Genomic DNA, 14,536 nt, shown 5'->3' with positions numbered 1-14,536 from the left:
TACACTATTTTCCCTGCCTTGGTCCCTTTCTCAAGATTAGTAATCAGAGGTTCAAAAGGATTACATAACCGGACCCCAGGCCAGGGCTTCTGATTCCTAAAGGCGGAGTATTCACCCCTGACTGCCTCCTGTGTCCATGGGAGAAGAATCAGAATGCTTTTGGGAAGGGTGATGGGGGACACAGAGCAGAGTGGGGAGGAAATGCCCCCACAGCAGCCTGCAGGCCCTGCGGGTTTGCTTGGACAAAGTGTGCCTGACAGGCGGTCCTATGGGTGGTCTGATGTTGACCACTGTCTTCTGGAGCATCACCCTGGCAGGAGACCACCTTCCTCGCCCACAATGCTTACCACTGCGCTGACAGCAGCTTTTCCTCCGAGGTCTGCCTAGCACCTTCTAGCACACTAAGCCCAAAGCAGCTAAGCGGCTGAAAGTCTCAGGTCCTAGGAAGAGGACAGAGTTGGAACCAAGTGCCTCTAACCTCTCCAGTTCATCCACCTTCAGACTCAGCTGTTTATTTTCCTTCTGGGAAGCCTGGTGTTTCTCTCTCGCCATCTCCAGCTTGTCCCCCTGATGCTCGATCTAAAATGACAGGAACAGACTGGTTTACGAAGGAACTTCCGGTGCGGCCCTCCCTTCTCCCTGACCTGTAATCCACACCCAGGAGAGGCATGCTGCCCTCAGCAGGCATCCAAGTCTCCACACACAGCCTGCAGGAGAGAGGAGAGCAGGGACAGGTTAGGGCCGGCTCCCCGGCTGGGCTTGCCCACACCCAGAGCCAGGTTGGATCCGCAGAACCACACCGACGCTTTCTTTCAGGAGAGGCCACTCAGTGGGATCCGGGGCCGACAGGAGAAGCAGAAGCAGATGGCAGGCCCACAGGACACACCGGGGAGCTCTTTACCAATTCCTTTGTCGTCGTGCTGATCTCCTTCTCCCCTTAACTGGGGACAAGTGCGGGCAAGGCAAGAGGAAAGCTACCAGTTCGTTCAGGCTGGCAAGTGCGAGAAGTTATCCAGAGGGATGCTCTACAGAGACCTCAGGTATCTGGGCTTGCAAGGCCGAGATGCTCAGGTTCAAGAGCACAAGGTAATTGAAGATACCGGGGACACGGGCTTGGGAACCAGACAGAGCTGGCTGGGTCCCAATCCCTGTTGATTAAGTATCAGCTCGGTGACCTCAGGAAATTCCTTCTCCCTCTATGCCCTGGGCTGCTTGCTATAAAATGGGCAATAAACCTTACAAAGTTCCTAAAAGAATGGAGGATGGTGGAGCACAGGGCTTGTGCTCTAGAGACGGTAGCTACTTTTATTATTATTAGTGAAGCAGGTCCAAAGAGGGAAAGGGCCCTGCCCAAGGTCACCCTGCAGATGAGAGGCATGTAATTTCTGAGGCATCGTAGGCATGGCGCCCGTTACCCAGAGGCAGGCTGCTTCTGGGAGGAAGGGAGCCCTCTTTCAGGACAGAATCTCAGGCAATGGCTCTGCTGAGTAGGGGAGGCAGCTAAAGCAAGAAAATGGAAAAAAAGAACGCCCGTGGCTTGCTGCCTGTGGGTGCGAGGCTGAGGACAGCAGCGGAGCAGGAAGGGCAGAGGCAGGCGGAGACTTGCAGCCCTGGGGGAGGGGTAACAACAGGAGGGCCCAGCGACTCCAGTGAGTGACGGCTCCTATAACTATAATCACTTGGTGCGAACACGAGGCATTTGGCACACCAGACTTTTATTTCACAGCACTGATGATAGCTCACTCCTTTCAGAAACGGCAGCCAAGAAAAAAGAAGTGGTCCTCCCTTGGGGGGCGTGCAGCTCATCTTGGTAAGCGGGACCCTGCTCGGGCCAGTTCGTGGGACCCTTTCTGCCAGTCCCTTACCCGGCTGCGCAGATCTGATATGATGGCTGAGAGGTCGATGTTCTTCCTCTCGTAGCCCTGCAGCTGGTCTTGGCACTCTGCAAGCTTAGACTCGGTGATCTTGAGGATGTCAGGCAGCTGCTGCAGGTCAGCCAGCTGGGACTGGAATTGCCTACGTGCCTGGGGTGGGGGAGGAAAAGCCCACTGTAGGGAAGGGCCCAGCTGCTGAAGGGTCAAGAAGTGCAGCCTGCCCTCCTGCAGGCCACTGAGCGTGTCCAGTCATCATCAAATACCACCACCGGCACCCAGGCATTGTCCCAAAGGCTCTATGAATTAACTCGTTTAATTCATACAACCTGTAAAGTAGGTGTTGTTTTCCCCATATATGGACCTTAAGGATCAAAGGCTCATTTGCCAATGGCCATTGAGCTAGAGCAAAGATCAGAGCCTAGTTTAACTCCCAAGCCCCTAGAAAGGCAACCACAAAGCTGTAGGTCAGAGGGAAGGGTAAGAACTACCTGATCTCAATCCCCCCTTGTACAAATTAACAAGGAGACTGAGGACTAGAGAAGGGCAGTGACGTGCCCACGGTTACGCAACAAGTCAGTGGCTGAGCCTGGACTCAGCCCATCGCCGAGGTTATTACTAAAATGATTGTTTGCTTCTAGACAGCCAAGCCAACTCCAGACGAATAAGGCTCTTTGGGGAACAGGACAGGAGGCACAATTTTTGGATGGCACAAAATAAAGACAACGCGCAGAACGAAATAGGCATGCCTAACACATGGCATATCTCTGGATTTGAATCCACTTGGATGCTCCAAGCAGGAGAGATTTTTTTTTAAGGAAGTTGGAAGAACGAAAAAATCAGGAGGGAAAAGGAGAAAAAGAAGTATAAGCGAGAAGAGATGAGAGAATGTAGAGAAGACCAGCCCAGCAATAAGAAAATTAGCTCATCTTTGTTGTCCACACCAGGGAAGATCAAAGGCAAATGAGAGACAGATTGATGGACACAGAATTGGGTGGAGGAAGAAAGCAAGGAAGGGGAGCAGTACCGCTTCAATCTCTTTGTTCATCTCATCTTTAAGGATCTTGTTCTCTTTGTCGCAGCGTTCCAGCTGGGCAGCTACTTCATCGGCCTCTAATCTGGTCTTCAACACCTAGGGACCAACAAAGCATCAGGAGGTCTTGGGCAGGGCCAAGTTTTGGTGAAAAAACCTTCCACACCAAACCCCTCCCAGGAAAGGCCTCCTGGTCAATCTTCCAGCAGCTGAGAGGTGCTGCCCTTACAGGGCAGGGGCACTTGAGAGAGACCTACCTGACTCTTATAGTTGTCAATCATCCCCTCATAATTCTTAGCCGATGCCTTCAGCTGCTGGACCTCGAGGTGTGCCTGATTGAGTTTGTCCTCCATTGGAGCGAAGCTAGCCTAGAAGAGGTGGCCCCGTAAGTCACCAACAAGAAGGTTCCGAGCCGGTGATCATCCCACCCTCAGTTCCTACTCCCAGGGGCCAGCAAAGGGAAGCCCCTCTGTTCAAACCCACACCAGGGGTTCTCCTCAGGCACCAGGGCAAGAGTCCTACGGTGCTCGAGTGAATATAGATACAAATAAGGGACACGTGTTTTCTTGTTCTCATTACAAAAGCAGTAATAAGCAGTAAAGAAAATGGAGATAAGGCCAAGAAAAAATGAATCAGGATGCATGATACCTTGGTTTATGGCTATATATTAACAGTTGGGTAGCAGTTTGAATTTTCAACAAGAATGGAGCTATACCACACTTATTGCTTTGCAACATGTTTTTTCAACAATTATGTTATGAACTACTTCTGAGGTCAATAAATGTCCTCCTGCAACCCAAATACTCACCTTAGCAGATGGGACAAAATAAATCATGTATCTCGATATGATAAAATAATAAGCAGTCATTAGAAGAGATAAAGCTTTAAAAAAAAAAGACCTCCATGAGATATTGTTGAATGAGGAAAGCAAGCTGCAGAAGAATGGATGAATGCGTGTATGTGTTTGAATATGTATGTTAGTATGTGGGGGAGGGGCCCTGGAAAAATACAATCCACAGTTAACAGAGACCTTTACTTCTATATCACATTTCTGTAATGTTTTACATTTTTACTATGAGCACATTTTACCTTTGTAATTACAATATCTAAGAAAATACACTTCTACAAATTTCACTGAATGGCCACACTACATACATTACCTTACACAGATATATCATCCTGTAAGTAACTCAACTAATTGTTAGACTTGGCGGCTGTCTTTTTGTTGTTGTTGTTAATCCTCACCCGAGATATTTTTCCATTGATTTTTAGGGAGAGTGGAAAAGAGAGGGAAAGACAGAAACATTGATGAGAGAGAAACACATCAATGAGTTACCTCCTGCATGAACCACGGCCTGGGCCGGGGAGGATCCTGCAACCAAGGTACGAGCCACTGAATGGAATCGAACCTGGGACCCTTTGGTCCGCAGGCTGACACACTATTCCACTGAGCCAAACCAGGTAGGGCGAGGCTGTCTTCAATTTGCATTGCAATACCTGTACTCCAACAAAGTCTGATGTGTTGGGTTGATGAGGAGACATGGAGCAACTGGTTCTCACATGTCCCTGATGGGAGTGTAAATTTGCACAATTAGTTTCTTGTATAGTAATACCTACCAAAGCCAAACTTATGCACACCACCAGATGACCTGGCAATTCTATTTCAAGGTATAAAACCTGTAAAAATAGCCCTGGCTGATTTGGCTCAGTGGATAGAGCGTCGACCTGCGGACTGAAGGGTCCCGGGTTCGATTCTGGTCAGGGGCACATGCCCAGGATGTGGGCTTGATCCCCAGTAGGGGGCTTGCAATGGTTCTCTCTTATCATTGATGTTTCTATCTGTCTCTCCCTTTTCCTTCCTCTCTGAAATCAATAAAAATATATTTTAAAAAAACAACCTGTAAAAATGCATGAAATATGCACATAAAAAGATGTTCTATAACCCAAATGTCCATCCCCAGTAGGATGAATAAATTACAGTGCAGCCATACTGTATAGCATTGAGAATGAATAAAATGCCACACACAACATGGATAACTTTCACAAAGCTAGGCACCAAGTTTGAAAACAGGCAAACTAATTTGTGATGACAGAAATCAAGATAATGGTCACCTTTTGAGGGGGAGTTTGTAACCAGACAATGTCATAGGGGTGCTAATAAGGTCCAATCAGGGTGACTGATGGACATAGTGTGTTCATTTTGGTATGGTGTACTTACTTAAAATCATTCTTTTTTTTCTTTCTTTCTTTTTTTTTTTTTTTAATATATTTTATTGATTTTTTACAGAGAGGAAGGGAGAGAGATAGAGAGTCAGAAACATCGATGTGAGAGATACACCGATCAGCTGCCTCCTGCACATCTCCTACTGGGGATGTGCCCGCAACCCAGGTACATGCCCTTGACCGGAATCGAACCTGGGACCCTTGAGTCCGCAGGCCGACGCTCTATCCACTGAGCCAAACCGGTTTCGGCAAATCATTCTTAACAAACAGAAAACATGACTAAAATAATAAACCTAGCCCAACTGGTGTGGCTCAGTGGTTGAGCATTGACCTATGAACCAGGAGGTCACGGTTCAATTCCCAGTCAGGGCATATGCCCAGTTGTGGGTTCGATCCCCAGTAGTGGGCATGCAGGAGGCAGCTGATCAATGTTATCTCTCATCATTGATGTTTCTATCTCTCTCTCCTCTCTCTCTGAAATCAAGAAAAATATTTTAAAATAAATAAACCTAGATACTACTGTCCAGATCAATGGAAACCAAACCTGGCTCTGAAATGTCAACCTCTATTCAGGTGCCTCTTGCCCCTGGCATGAGAGGAGGATATATGGCAAGTTGTTATGAGCGACAGCTCCAGACCCAGACTCAGGTTCAAATCCCAACTCCAACACTTCCAAGGGTAAAATCTTTTTTTTTTTTCCCCCAAGGGTAAAATCTTGGCAAGAAACTTGACCTTTCTCTAAGCCTCAATTTCCTTATTCTATAGAGACAGTAATCACATTATTGGAAGATTAAAGTGCAAATGAATTCATGTGGAAGAGTCCCCTAGGAGAGTCAGTGTTAATTAACCTCAAAGTCAAGCCTACTGCATGTGATTGGCTGAGTGTGTCATGTTAGGCATTTTACATGCATCATCGCATTCTCACAAGCACCTCATTTCTTCTTCTTTTTTTTAAAAATATATTTTATTGATTTTTCACAGAGAGGAAGGGAGAGGGATAGAGAGTTAGAAACATCCATGAGAGAGAAACATCGATTCAGCTGCTTCCAGCACAGTCCCTACTGGGGATGTGCCCGAAACCAAGGTACATGCCCTTGACCGGAATCGAACCTGGGACCCTTCAGTCCACAGGCTGACGCTCTATCTACTGAGCCAAACCAGTCAGGGCTAGCACCTCATTTCTTGCAGCAACCGAGGATGAGATCTCCCACCCAGATCCCATAGCTGGTAAGAGGCAGAGGCAGGACTTGAATCTGGGTAGTAGGTCTTAATTTAAATCTCTCAGACATTGCTTTTACTTTTTTAATTTTTAAAAAAATTGATTTCAGAGAGGAAGAGAGAGAGATATAAACATCAATGATGAGAGAGAATCATTGATTGGCTGCCTCCTGCACACCCCCTACTGGGGATCGAGCCCTAACACAGACATGTGCCCTCGACTGGAATCGAATGGGGCAGCCTTTAGTCTGCAGTCCGACGCTCTATCCACTGAGCCAAACTGGTTAGGGCAGAAAGTTGTTTTATATTCCGAGGTCACCCCAACCTAAATTACTAACTCAGTTAAAAATAATTTATTTCTGCCCTAACTGGTTTCTAACTCTCTATCCCTCTCCCTTTTCTGTAAAAAATCAATAAAATGTATTTTTAAAAATAAATAAATAAATAAATAAAAGTAATAGAGAGTAAAACCCTCGTGTGGCCATTCATACACGCTCCGACTCCAGAGCGCCTTAATCCCTCTGCTCCCTCCAGTCCGACCAGCCATCAGTCTCTCTGCTGTTCCCTATCTGTCCCAGCCCCCAGCTCCCAATACAGACCTTCAGCCTCTCATTCTCTAGTTTAAATGCAGAATACTCGGCAGTCTGCCGGTGTAGTCTCTCCACCAGGCTGTCCCGGTCTTCCCGCATCTTCTCCTCCAAGGTTTGCTGTTGGTTCACGAGATCTGTCACTCGGCTGGAAGGTCACAAAGTGAAAGCAGACAGGAGAATCGATTACACAGGTTCTGAGGAGCCCAGTCTTTGTGAGGAGAGGGGTCAAGTGTTCCTACTCAGGCCATGGCCCCCTGCCTGCTCCCCCAATCTCCACTCTGAGAAGCAGCTGTATGTCGTGCCCTGGCATTGCTGCCTGTGGCATTCCCCTGTATCCCACTTCTGATAACCACCTTTGAGATTTGTCTCCCACACCAACCCCTCCAAAAGCCTTCTCCATTCTGACTTCCCATGAGGCCGAGACACTTCCTGAAGACAAGGACCAGAGACTTGATCCCTTCCCAGCTCCCACAGCCTCCCCTGCATCTCTCAGGCAATCAGGCCTTAAAGTTAGGACAGAACTCCTGCGGGGTGGTCAGGGATACCACACCCTAGGCAGGCCTGTCCCTCAGGCACACATCACACTGGGGTTCAGGCTCCCGGGCAAGGACAGGTGTCATGATTGGCTTATTCACGTGTGAGCACTCACCCAGCTCAGGCAAGAATGGCAATGAATGGATATGAAACAGGGAAAGCAGTCCACTCGGCAGGCAGCTGCCCACCTGCGCTCGAGCCCTTCGCCTTCCCCTCAGTCACTGAGCAGGGCAATCATCCAAGCCTCAGAGCAGCACTGGCGCTCACAGATGTTCCTCGTCCATCTTGACCACAGACCCAATACAGAACCTTTCTATGCTGTATGTTCTCAATATCGATCAATTATGGTTCAGTCAGCACTGACTAGGCCCAAGCAAACACATCATGTTTTCCCTGGCAAACTCCTACTCACCCTTAAGAACCCAGTTCAGATCTCCTTCCTCAGGGCATCTCACTCTGTACCATACGTCCTTCTATCTTTTTTTTTTTTAATTGATTTTTTACAGAGAGGAAGGGAGAGGGATAGAGAGTTAGAAACATGGATGAGAGAGAAACATCGATCTGCTGCCTCCTGCACACCCCCTAGTGGGGATGTGCCCGCAACCAAGGTACATGCCCTTGACCAGAATCGAACCTGGGACCGTTCAGTCCGCAGGCCGACGCTCTATCCACTGAGCCAAACCGGTTACGGCACATCCTTCTATCGTAATGATCTGTTTCCTCCCATTAGAGGGAGAACTTTCTGAGGGTAGCAGTTGGCATAGGGCCTGGCACATAGCAGGTTCTTAAGAAATGTTTGCTAACTTGAGTTGAATACAACAAAAGACACTTCCTCAGGGAAGACTTTCCTGACCTGGAGACTCAGTCCCCTGTGGCCTGTTCTCAGCCTAGATCAGGGGTGAGCAAACTTTTTGACTCGAGGGCCACAATGGGTTCTTAAACTGGAACGGAGGGCCGGAACAAAAGCATGGATGGAGTGTTTGTGTGAACTAATATAAATTCAAAGTAAACATCATTACATAAAAGGGTATGGTCTTTTTTTTTTTTAGTTTTATTCATTTCAAACGGGCCGGATCTGGCCCGCGGGCCGTAGTTTGCCCACGGCTGGCCTAGATAGTCCAGGTCTCTGGAGCCCCATTGCCTCCATCTGAGTGGAACCTCCATGAGAGCAGAGAATGCATCTGTTGTTTCTACTGCTGTAACCCTAAAGGCCAGCACACAGCCTGGGATATAGGAGATGCTCAATATTTTTAACTGAGTGAACACATGAATATAGCTGAGACTGAGAATGATTGAATAATCATTGGAGAGTACACACTGAGGCCATAATGCTGACATACTGACTGGCTGGCAAAATAGCAGAGACGCAGGGATTACCGGCCATCCCATCCCCAAGAACAGGAATGAGGTGACCAGGGGGCCCGTGCCCACTTCCTGTGGTGTACAGATCAGGACCCACCCCAGGCCCAGGGGCTGCAGTCAGGCCCAAGCCTCTGTCAGCAGAGAAGCCTGGCCCCAGGACTGCTTGGGGGGCAGGACCGCGGGTACTGGGGCTGGAACCAGGACCTGGGGTCCAACCAGAAAGCCCACCTCAGGGCTGCCCACATCTCGGTCCAATGCAGCCCTTGACCGGAGGAGCCCAAGTGCCAGCCCTGTGAGCGATGTGACCGCCTCGGGTCGCAGGCTCCTCCCACCCGCACACCCACCTCCCTCAGTCGGCCTGGGCTCCCTCTCCCAACACGGACGTACTCATTCAGGACGATAATTTCCAGCTCGAGGTCCCCCTTGTCCTTCACAACTTGGTTGTAGCGGGTCCTCCATGACTCCAGAGTGGATAAAGCTTCGGCAACATAAAGATCCTGGAACACGGGACAGCAGGGCCCATCAGCCTGGTGTGAGTGCTCAGGCCGAGGGAGCTGGGGGCTGGGTCACCCTGGCCGACCCCGAACCCTCCCTCCTGCAATCCCTCTCCAGAGAGCACCGAGAGTGACGGGAGGCCAGCTGTTGCTTTTAGATTTCCAACAATCACATGCACCCTGTTTGCTAATCCTTCCTTAGTCATCATTCCTACCCACAACATCCAAGTGGCTAAACTGTCCAGTCATCCTTCCAACCTCTTTATTACCCTTTTACCCATTTAATCCTCCCTCTACCTCCCTCTCCACCCAGCTATCCATCCTATCAGCTCATTCACCCACTCAGTGCCATTTTCCCTCCATTCACTCACCCAGCCTCCTCTATCCAGCTTTTCCTCCTCCATCCACCCAAACCACCTGCATTCAGCCACCACCCAGTACCCACCTGTCTAACCCCCCCCCCCCCCCATCTCCGGCAGCCCTCCACAGCGAAGGCCTGTACCTTGTCAGCAAGTTGCACGTGCAGCTGCTCGGCATATTCCTCGCTCTTCTCAGCTCGTTCCTTCTGGGCTCGGATGGCCTTCTTTAAAGACTCTTTGTCTCGATCTCCCTTTTGCTTCAGTTCCTTCAGCTGCTCCATGATGGCCTCCACCTCCGCCTTGTGCTGGTTCCCACTGCGTTCCAGGTTCTGGGAGGGGAGGGCCAGGGAGCAGATTGAAAGGAGAGGGACGAGGTGAGCAAGAGTCAAAGGGAGAGAGGGAGAAAAGGGGGCCAGTGAAGAGAGGGAATGGGGGAGAGGGAGTAAGAAGGAGTCACAAACTGCAGGGGGTTCGGGCTCCCCTAACACAGCCCGGAGAGCAGGGCCCGTCGCAGGCTCGCCACAGCACCGCCCTGGGTCACTGAGCCCTCAGGTCTGAGGTCAGAACGCCTCTGGAGTCTTTCCTTGAACTCCCAGCACAGCAGTCGGGGTTCTCCCTGACACTCAGCGGGTCTGTGACTTTAGCGAGTCCCCCGGTCACAGACGCAACCAGCACTGAGGCCATCCTCCCTCCCCATGGGCAGTTAGGAGAACTGAGGGCCTAGGGATGACGTCATCGGCATGGAGGCCTGAAAATCAACCCCGTCACTGCTGTGAAGGGCACTCAGGACCTCCAGGTCCATTGCTCTTGCCACTGTCCCAGAGGCTCCCTGAAGCACACGTGCTTCGGTAGCAGCTACCCCATAATCCTTTGGGGCAAAACCTTCCTGAGTGTGACAGGCTTGGCCAGGCAACCGCCCTTGGACTGCCAGGAACCTGCCCCCACTTCCCTCCCCACCCCTGGCGGGGCTAGCAGGTACCTTGATCTGCATACACAGGCGACTGTTCTCTGCCTCTTTGCTCCGAAGCTGTGCCTGCAAATGCCCACGCATGGACTCCATGGACTTGGAGAGTTCGGATGCTGTCTTTGCTTGAGCCTTCGGACAGACGGAGAAAGATAGAGCCAGAATTTGAACCCAGGTCTCCCATCCTGGGGCGCACTGTAGCCACTGGGCTCTACGAGCCAGTCAGGGGGAGCAGCGGTGGGGACGGTACCTTCTCACACTGTATTTCCTGGAGGAGCTCTTCCACCTCCTTGTCCTTATCTTGCAGCAGTAACAGCAGCCGCTGGAGAGAACACACACAGTCAGCGGCTCCCTGGAAAGGGCGAGGAGGCCCAGCCCCGAGAGGAGGCACACTCCGCTGTGTGCCTGGCCACCAGGGCCCAAGGTCCCAAATATACTGGCCCATGTCAGAGACCCTGGTGGGAAGCACCTACCATCTGCATTAAACATTTAGGACAATAAACATGTATTTATTTTGTAATTTAAAATTAAGTAACATTAATTGTGGAAAACACTAAAAAACACACAAAAATGCTAAAGAACCCCGATAGTCCCCAACCCAGAGAACACTGTTAACAGACATTAAATAAGTTATATGCGCCCGAGCCAGTTTGGTTCAGTGGATAGGGCATCAGCCTGCGGACTAAAGCAGCAGTCGCCAACCGGTGGTTCGTGGACCACTGATGGTCCATGAGGTCCGAAAGTTTGGAGACGGCTGGACTATAGGGTTCCAGGTTCAATTCCGGCCAAGGGCATATGCCCGGGTTGCAGGCTCGATCTCCCCCAGTAGGGGGGCGTGCAGGAGGCAGCCAACCAATGATTCTCTCTCATCATTGATGTTTCTCTCCCTCTCTCTCTCTCTCTCTAAGGAGAAGAAAAAGAAGAGGAGGAGGAGGAAGAGGAAGAAAAAGTTATATGGTCCTGTATCTCGTTACCAAAATACAAAACAAAACAATAACAAAAAAGAAGTTAGATGCTTTGCCCTGGCTGGTGTAAGTCAGTGGTAGAGCATTACCCCACATACTGAAAGATCCCAGGTTCGATTCCCCGTCAAGGGCGCATACCTGGGTTGCAGGTTCAATCCCTGGCTCCCAGTGGGGTGCATGCGGGAGGTAACCAATCGATGTGTCTCTCTTACATCAATGTTTCTCTCCCCACCCCCACCTTTCTCCCTTCTACACTCTCTAAAAATCAGTGGAATAAATATCGTCAGATGAGGATTAACAACAACAAAAAAGCCATATGCTTCTTTTGTTCAGTAAATTACACGCCCACATTTGCCATAATGTAATTAAATCTTCCACAGCTTCTGAAACAGCAAGTTACTAATGTATCACAATTTGACCAGGTTTCTCAGGCTGGGAATGCAGGTTTAGGCCTCAACATCACTGCTGAACTCAGAGATGCTCATGAGGCATTGAGGGCCTTGGGAAGCATGTTGGGCACTAACATATCAAAGGCTCCAAAAGGTCCTCGAGTTAAGAAACCTGCTGCACGTACCTTCTGTTTAGGCCAGTTGGCAGTTTCTCAAATAAACTTGGTTATGAGTCACTCCCCACTTTGTTTTGTAAATAAAAGTTATTTCAGTAATTCCACAGAGAACAATTTCACTGTCACTAGTAAAATTCACCCATTTAACATCCTGAGGAACTGAGGGTTCCATGGAGTGAATTCTGGAACACGCTGCCTTGGGAGGCATTCCTAGAATGGGAATTGTTGAGTCAAAAGGTCTACACCTGCCCAGCCAGAGAGGCTCAGTGGTCGAGCGTCTACCTATGAACCAGGGGGTCACGGTTCAATTCCCGGTCAGGGCACATGCCCAGTTGGTGGGCTCCATCCCCAGTAGTGGGCGTGCAGGAGGCAGCTGATCAATGTTTTCCTGTAATCCATGTTTCTATTTCTCCCTTTTCCCTCTCCCTGCCCCTCTCTCTAAAAATCAATAAAGACATGTTTGGGGAAAAAAAGGTCTATACCTTTTGATGGCTTTTTTCCCCAGTGAAACAAAGGCAGGGCTTAGGGTGGAAGGAGCAGAAGCCTAGGCAGTGGTCTGCTCTGGCTCCCTAGAAATGTTACAGGAGAGACGCGAGCCAAGGTGGGACTGCTAGGGCTCCCTGAAGATCTAGGACAGAGCAGCAAAATGAGAGGGACGACGCGGAGCGGCTCTGGCCCTCTGGGGAAGAAGTGGGCCACGCTGGGAGTGTGGAATCCCTGAGAAGGCAAAGTCGCAGTGAAAGAAGTGAGCTACGGTGGGGCTGCTGGTAGCTCCTGAAGGCAGAGAAAAGGGGTCTCGGAGGCAGGTTCAGGTGGGAAACGCAGGATGAGCTGCTGCTGCTCGTTGCTCCCTTGGTTCCTCCTTTGGTGGCTCTTAGAGTTTTAGGAGAGAAAAGTAAGATGCACACCGGAGAGGGAAGAAAGGCGTGGGTGTGATCCAGACAGAGCCCATCCCCTTTGATGGCTTTTAATCCATAATACAAATACGAAAATTTAGGTGACAGATGGTCATGATTGGTAATTCCATCATCACCACCAGCTCTCAGGTTGGTGTCCAGCTTGGTGGCTCAAACTCTCAACTGATCAACTAGATAAGCCCAGTGGAGCAGCTAGGACAGGGGACATCAGCCCATTATACAGATCATGAAACTAAGACCCAGAGGAAGCTCAGAGCGGGGCTGCAGTCTTCCTGCCTCCATTCAGCACTGGCAGCTTTGTCGAGGCGACCACTAGAGCAGGCAGGGGCGCTTGACGTACCGCTTTCTCAGAGTCTGCCTCTGCCAGCCGTTTCAGAAGTGTTCCTTGTTGCTCCATCAGCCTTCCGGAATCCTTCCAAGGAAGGCAAAGGGAAAGCAGAGTCATTAAGCAATAAACCCAGATGGCTACATTCTATTGGTTCTCTTTTCCAAAATTACACTTCTAGTTATTAAGGTAATAAATTATATTCTCACTATGAAATATTAGTGAGAGGATAAAGCTCGTCCTCCTCACCCCCGTTCTGTTATTAGTCTGACGAGTGTCTTGCCCATCCTTCCTCTATGCATTTACTTAAGGACAGAGATATATTATCTTTTGGGGAATAGAAAGAGATCCATGTGCAATTTTTTTTAAAATTTTCATATACATTTTACTAATTTTCTTTCATCTCTGACACTTCCATTATGAAGGGCAAACAGCAACATTAAAATACTAGAGGCTCAGTGCACAAAATTCGTGCACAGGGGAGGCGGGGAGGGTCTGTCCCTCAGCCCAGCCTGCACCCTCTCCAATCTGGGACCCCTCAAGGGATGTCCGACTGCCCAGTGTGGGATCGGGCCTAAATAGGCAGTCAGACATCCCTCTCACAATTCAGGACTGCAGGCTTCCAACCACTCGCCTGCCTGCCTGCCTGCCTGACTGCCCCTAACCGCTTCCACCTGTCAGCCTGATCAGCCCCTAAACCAGGGGTGGGCAAACTTTTTGACTCGAGGGCCACAATGGGTTCTTAAACTGGACCGGAGGGCCGGAACAAAAGCATGGATGGAGTGTTTATGTGAACTAATATAAATTCAAAGTAAACATCATTACATAAAAGGGTACGGTCTTTTTTTTTTTTTTTTAGTTTTATTCATTTCAAACGGGCCGGATCCGGCCCGCGGACCGTAGTTTGCCCACGGCTGCCCTAAACACTCCCCAGCCAGCCTGATTGACACCTAACTGCTCCCCTGCTGGCCCAATTGCCCCCAACTGCCCTCCCCTGCATGCCTGGTCCCCCCCAACTACCCTCCCCTGCTGGCCTGGTCCCCCCCTAACTGCCCTCCCCTGCAGGCCTGGTCCCCCCCAACTGCTCTCCCCTGCTGGCCTGGTCCCCCCCTAACT

At 49.9% G+C, this 14,536-nt stretch overlaps 1 protein-coding gene across 7 annotated transcripts in view; it reads right to left on the bottom strand.

The window, feature by feature from the left end:
* Positions 1 to 14,536, bottom strand: part of ODF2 (outer dense fiber of sperm tails 2) — a gene marked incomplete at its 5' end in the record, with an annotated part of 36,362 nt that overhangs the window by 3,245 nt on the left and 18,581 nt on the right. For 5 of the 7 annotated variants that reach the window (XM_081104129.1, XM_081104130.1, XM_081104131.1 and 2 more), the window contains 10 exons: positions 479 to 579; positions 1,866 to 2,024; positions 2,899 to 3,003; positions 3,162 to 3,272; positions 6,945 to 7,080; positions 9,219 to 9,328; positions 9,828 to 10,013; positions 10,664 to 10,780; positions 10,899 to 10,970; positions 13,436 to 13,507. In XM_081104129.1, coding sequence (XP_080960255.1) covers positions 479 to 579; positions 1,866 to 2,024; positions 2,899 to 3,003; positions 3,162 to 3,272; positions 6,945 to 7,080; positions 9,219 to 9,328; positions 9,828 to 10,013; positions 10,664 to 10,780; positions 10,899 to 10,970; positions 13,436 to 13,507 — 1,169 coding nt within the window. Of the gene's footprint in view, positions 1 to 478; positions 580 to 1,696; positions 2,025 to 2,898; positions 3,004 to 3,161; positions 3,273 to 6,944; positions 7,081 to 9,218; positions 9,329 to 9,827; positions 10,014 to 10,663; positions 10,781 to 10,898; positions 10,971 to 13,435; positions 13,508 to 14,536 lie in introns of those variants that run through there. The other 2 variants (XM_081104134.1, XM_081104135.1) reach the window with 1 other exon arrangement.

The sequence above is a fragment of the Myotis nattereri genome, assembly GCF_964212035.1.
Source record: "Myotis nattereri genome assembly, chromosome: 12".
Taxonomy (NCBI): Eukaryota; Metazoa; Chordata; class Mammalia; order Chiroptera; family Vespertilionidae; genus Myotis; species Myotis nattereri.
This window is presented reverse-complemented; position numbering and strand designations above follow the sequence as displayed.